Source organism: Nematolebias whitei, unplaced genomic scaffold (genome assembly GCF_014905685.2).
Source record: "Nematolebias whitei isolate Nwh7 unplaced genomic scaffold, NemWhi1 Nwh_scaf_1566, whole genome shotgun sequence".
Taxonomy (NCBI): Eukaryota; Metazoa; Chordata; class Actinopteri; order Cyprinodontiformes; family Rivulidae; genus Nematolebias; species Nematolebias whitei.
Genome location: NW_023620111.1, coordinates 1 through 4,442, shown reverse-complemented (window position 1 = coordinate 4,442; position 4,442 = coordinate 1). Strand labels below are relative to the sequence as shown.

The following is a 4,442-nucleotide window of genomic DNA, read 5'->3' as shown; positions in this document are numbered from 1 at the left end:
GGGTCAGTCACATCACGAACGCATTAATTTTGGATTTTAGATGAAAACCTGCAAAACCTTTTCAACAAACCAAGACAGCTGTTTACCCTGACCCCACGCTGCACATCTGTGCTACAACATGCATGAAGTTTACACAAAATAATATTTTACACGGTAATAATATCATGGAGGGGGTTGTTTATTTTTTACAGCTTTTACAGAAAGTTGGACTGCTTTTTTTCTCACAAGTAATCAGGAAAATATAGAAAAGTAAATGAAACGAACATTGGCTGAAGTCGGTTTAAATAAAAAATAATATATATAAGCGCTGTAATGGTTCCGTGCAGCTTTACAGAAACCTTGAATCTGTTCAAGTTCAGGAATCTTTATTCTCCCCGGGGGGGCCATCTGTTTCAATCAGTAGTTTCATAAAACACCGACGATACTGAGACATTAAAATAAGAATCTGTGGTGGCAACAGTTGCACTTTTTGCGTTTTAAAATTTTAATATTTTCATGTAACATTTTGTTATACACTTGAACCTCAGAATTGCTTCTGTGAATTTTCTTTAAAATATTTAAAATGCATATAGGACATAGACATTTTTTGTTTGTTTTTGTTTGTTTTTACATGTTCCAGAACAGGACTATTCAACAAAACTGCACAGTTCCTGAAAGCCAGCAGCTCAGGGGCATCATGGTGCAGAGAGAATAACCTTCACATCAATGTGAAGAAGACAAAGGAGATGATTGTGGACTTCAGAAGGAACAAAAACACCTACACCCCCCTGAACATAAGAGGATCTGCGGTGGAAGTGGTCTCCAGCTACAAGTACTTGGGTGTACACATGAATGACAACCTCAGCTGGAGCAACAACACCACCAGCCTGATCAAGAAAGCTCATCAGAGACTCTACTTCCTCAGACGGCTGAGGCGAGCTGGTCTGGGAAGCTCAGTCCTCACCTCCTTCTACAGGTGTGCAGTGGAGAGCATCCTGTGCTCCAGCATCAATGTGTGGCATGGAGGCTGCACAGCTGCAGAAAGAAAAGCTTTGCAGAGAGTGGTGAAGGCTGCACAGAAATCTGTTGGAATCAGTCTCCCCACCATCACAGACATCTACACCTCCAGATGCAGGAAGAGGGCCACCTGCATCATGAAGGACCCCACCCACCCAGCACACACACTTTTTGCCCCACTCCCCTCAGGAAGGAGGTTAAGGAGCATTAAGTGTAGAACCACTAGACTGAGGAACAGCTTCTACCCTGAGGCTGTTAGACTCATGAATCTCTAACTAGAATAATCACTGTGAAAAACCATATCATGTTGCTGCTGATCTGTTTCAATGTTGATGTGTTCATGCGTGCACATCTGCTCACAGACTCATGTTCATGTTTGTGGTGATGTTCAATGTTTTATGTTATGAGTGCTTAGTGTATATTTAGTTGATGTTTTTCTTAGTTCATATCTTAGATGTTATTACTGTTTTTCTTATACATTTTATTGTTGGATGTAACTGGGACCCTGTGTACATAATTTCGCTCCACCACATGTACCACATGAGGTGTGAATGACAATAAAGAAACTCTGACTCTGACTCTGACTCTGACTCTGACTCTGACTCAAGCGATTTAAAGTCATCATAAATAAACCAATGATCTGTTACCTTTCAAACTGTTTATTTTTGTTGCGTTGAATCATAAATGCAATAACAAGAACCCAACCCCTAATTAAAACAAAAAAAAGAACTCATTGGTGGGCCGGACTGAAGTCACCCGTGGGCCGGAAGTGGCCCGCGGACCACCGTTTGAACAGCTGTTCTATAGGGTGTCATGCTGTTTGTAGCAGGTTCTGGCCTAATAAAGTAAATTCAGTGGAAACAAAATCAAACCACTGACAAAAACTTGTGAAAATATCGTGACTCTTTAATGTGAAAGGGAGAGGAGATGACGACTGCATCGTTTAACTGTAGAGATGTCTTTGTCCCCGAGTTCGTTCTGGTTGTCGATGACGAGCGCGCCCTTTAACAAACCTAACATTTAAGTAAATGCACGTTTTAGGAGCTCTGCTGGTGACGCTTAAAACAAAATACATGTCCGCTGCATCTATTTAAACTTCACACACAAAGAAGAGTTAATCCTTCGTCTGTGGGAGAGCCTTGGACAGAGGCTGGGCGTCATGTTTACATGTCTGTCGAGGGCCACGGCTACAAATGAGTCCCTTTGGGGCGCATCGCTGCCTCTGATCTCTGTAACTCCTGAGCAAACACGCAGATCTGTCACGGACGGCGCTGCGCATGGACACATTTGTAGAGAAACGTTTGTCCTCACCACTGGGAGGAAATGATTAAGTGCTTTGAAAATGCAAAGAGCCGAGACAAATATATGTAAAACAAAAAACATCGAACCAAACGATGAACATTTCACTTTCACAAATACTGTAGGCCGCAGTTCAAATGAAGCGTTTAGGATAAAACAGCTTGTTGTGCTGTGTATCAAACTATATCTAACGTACTCGACATACAGTTTGATACTCAACATCTAAGCTGTTCCCAACAGAGACTGAGGCCTCACAGGAAGCTGGCGAGGAAGAAGCTTTAAACTTCACGGAAGAACAAAAAAACTGTTGAAACTAACACAAAACAGCTGGACTTTTATTTTGAAAAGCTTGCAAGAACGTTTATTTGCATGAAGACGAAGGAGCGTCATCTGAAGAGCAACATACGCGTAAAGCTACAGTTAATTAAAATACACATTAAAACATGAAAAGGTAATCTTGTAAAACAATTCCCTTAAAATACAACGATTTTTGACTGGAAAAATCCATTTCACACGAGTTAAACCGTTACATTCCTTTTTTGTCTCGAAAACAAACTCTTTTATGAACTGCCTTTGCTCGTGAGCTTCCAAAACATCTTTAAACATTTGCAACAATTACAACAAAAAAGGTTGAATCATGTCATCTGGACTTCGTTTTTTTGTTAAAAAGAAACGTTTCGCCCCTCATCCAAGAGGCTTCGTCAGTCTGAGGCCTAGCCATCTGGTATTACCCAGAAGCCACCCTGACTCTTGTGTTGCAAGCCTGCCTCAGATACCCCTGAAGTCTGGCCTTTTCACTAATGGTACTTACATTTTATTATATTTTAGTTTTCAAAAAAAATGCTAACCTGTGTTTTTCTGACCAGATGTCTGACACCGTTTTCCCGTTGCCAGTGTGTCAATGACTGGCTTTAGGTCCTGTGCTGAGGCAATGCGTAGAACAGCATGGAGGTTGTCATCCGTGAGGCGTGATCTGTGCTTGTTTTTGTTCATATTCATTATGGAAAAAAACTGTTCGCACAGATAGGTGCTTCCAAACATGGACAGAACACGGGCAGCATGAAGTCGAAGCTGTGGCATCAAACCAGGGGGCATCAGACGGTAAAAGTCCTGGATTGCAGCATCCTGGAACTTTGCTCTCAGGCCACTGTCGCTTTGAAGCTCAATTAGCTCCATCTGAAGGTGTTAGGGTGCAGTGCAGACATCGGTGGTGAAAGGATTGGCAAAGATGTCAAAGCCAGACTGTTGTGCTCTGAAGTCAGAGAAGCGCCGATCAAACTCAGTCTTTAACCAGCTCAATTTGGTAGCTAACTGAGCACATGAAAAAGTCTCGGGAAACGAGGCTGACATGCTCTGACAAACAGGAAAGTGGACAAGATTGTCCTGTTTCACTTGCCGCATCCATAAGTCCAATTTACGCTGGAAAGCCGTGATCGTGTCGGACATCTGCGTGATGACTTGTTTGCGTCCCTGCAGCTTCTAATTCAGCTGGGCGAGATGGTCGGTTATGTCACACAACACAGCAAAGTCACACAGCCACTTTGGATCTAATAGTTCAGACATGAGTTTTCCTTTACTCTGCATAAAAAGAGCAATGTCTTCCCTGAGCTCAAAAAATCGCTTGAGGACTTTGCTCCTACTCAGCCACCGCACTTCTGTATAGTACGGCACATCCCCGTGTTCCGAGCCCATCTCCAGCAAAAACTGCTGGAACTGACGGTGATTCAGGCCACGTGCCCTAATGAAGTTCACTGTTTTCATGACTGTGGTCACAATGTCCTCCATCCCCAGCACCTTCCACACAAAGCTTCTTGATGGATAATGCAATGATACGTTATCAGAGGCATGTGACAGTTCATTTTTTGCATTTTCCTCTTCATTAGTCCAACCAAGCCCACTTTTCCTCCACACATTGCCGGTGCACCGTCTGTAGTTAATCCCACCAAGTTTTCCTACTGCAATGCATTTTTACTTACGGACTTCTCCACCGCATCAAAAATGTCCTGTCCCGTCGTGGTCCCATGCATTGCAGCCACATCCAACAGCTCCTCAGTGATAGAGAGGTCCGACTTTATGCCTCTAATAAAAATTGATAACTGTGCTGTGTCTGTGTTATCTGTGCTTTCATCAACAGCTAATGAAAAAGC

The 4,442-nt window shown here is 42.8% G+C and overlaps 1 protein-coding gene across 1 annotated transcript; it reads right to left on the bottom strand.

The window, feature by feature from the left end:
• Positions 1 to 3,138: 3,138 nt before the first annotated feature.
• On the bottom strand, positions 3,139 to 4,436 carry LOC119429481 (general transcription factor II-I repeat domain-containing protein 2B-like; the record flags this gene model as incomplete). The annotated part of the gene is given in 2 exon segments (XM_037697097.1): positions 3,139 to 4,088; positions 4,091 to 4,436. Coding segments are annotated over 2 exon segments (1,296 nt in total), but the record flags the coding sequence as incomplete, so codon positions are not given.
• Positions 4,437 to 4,442: the final 6 nt, after the last annotated feature.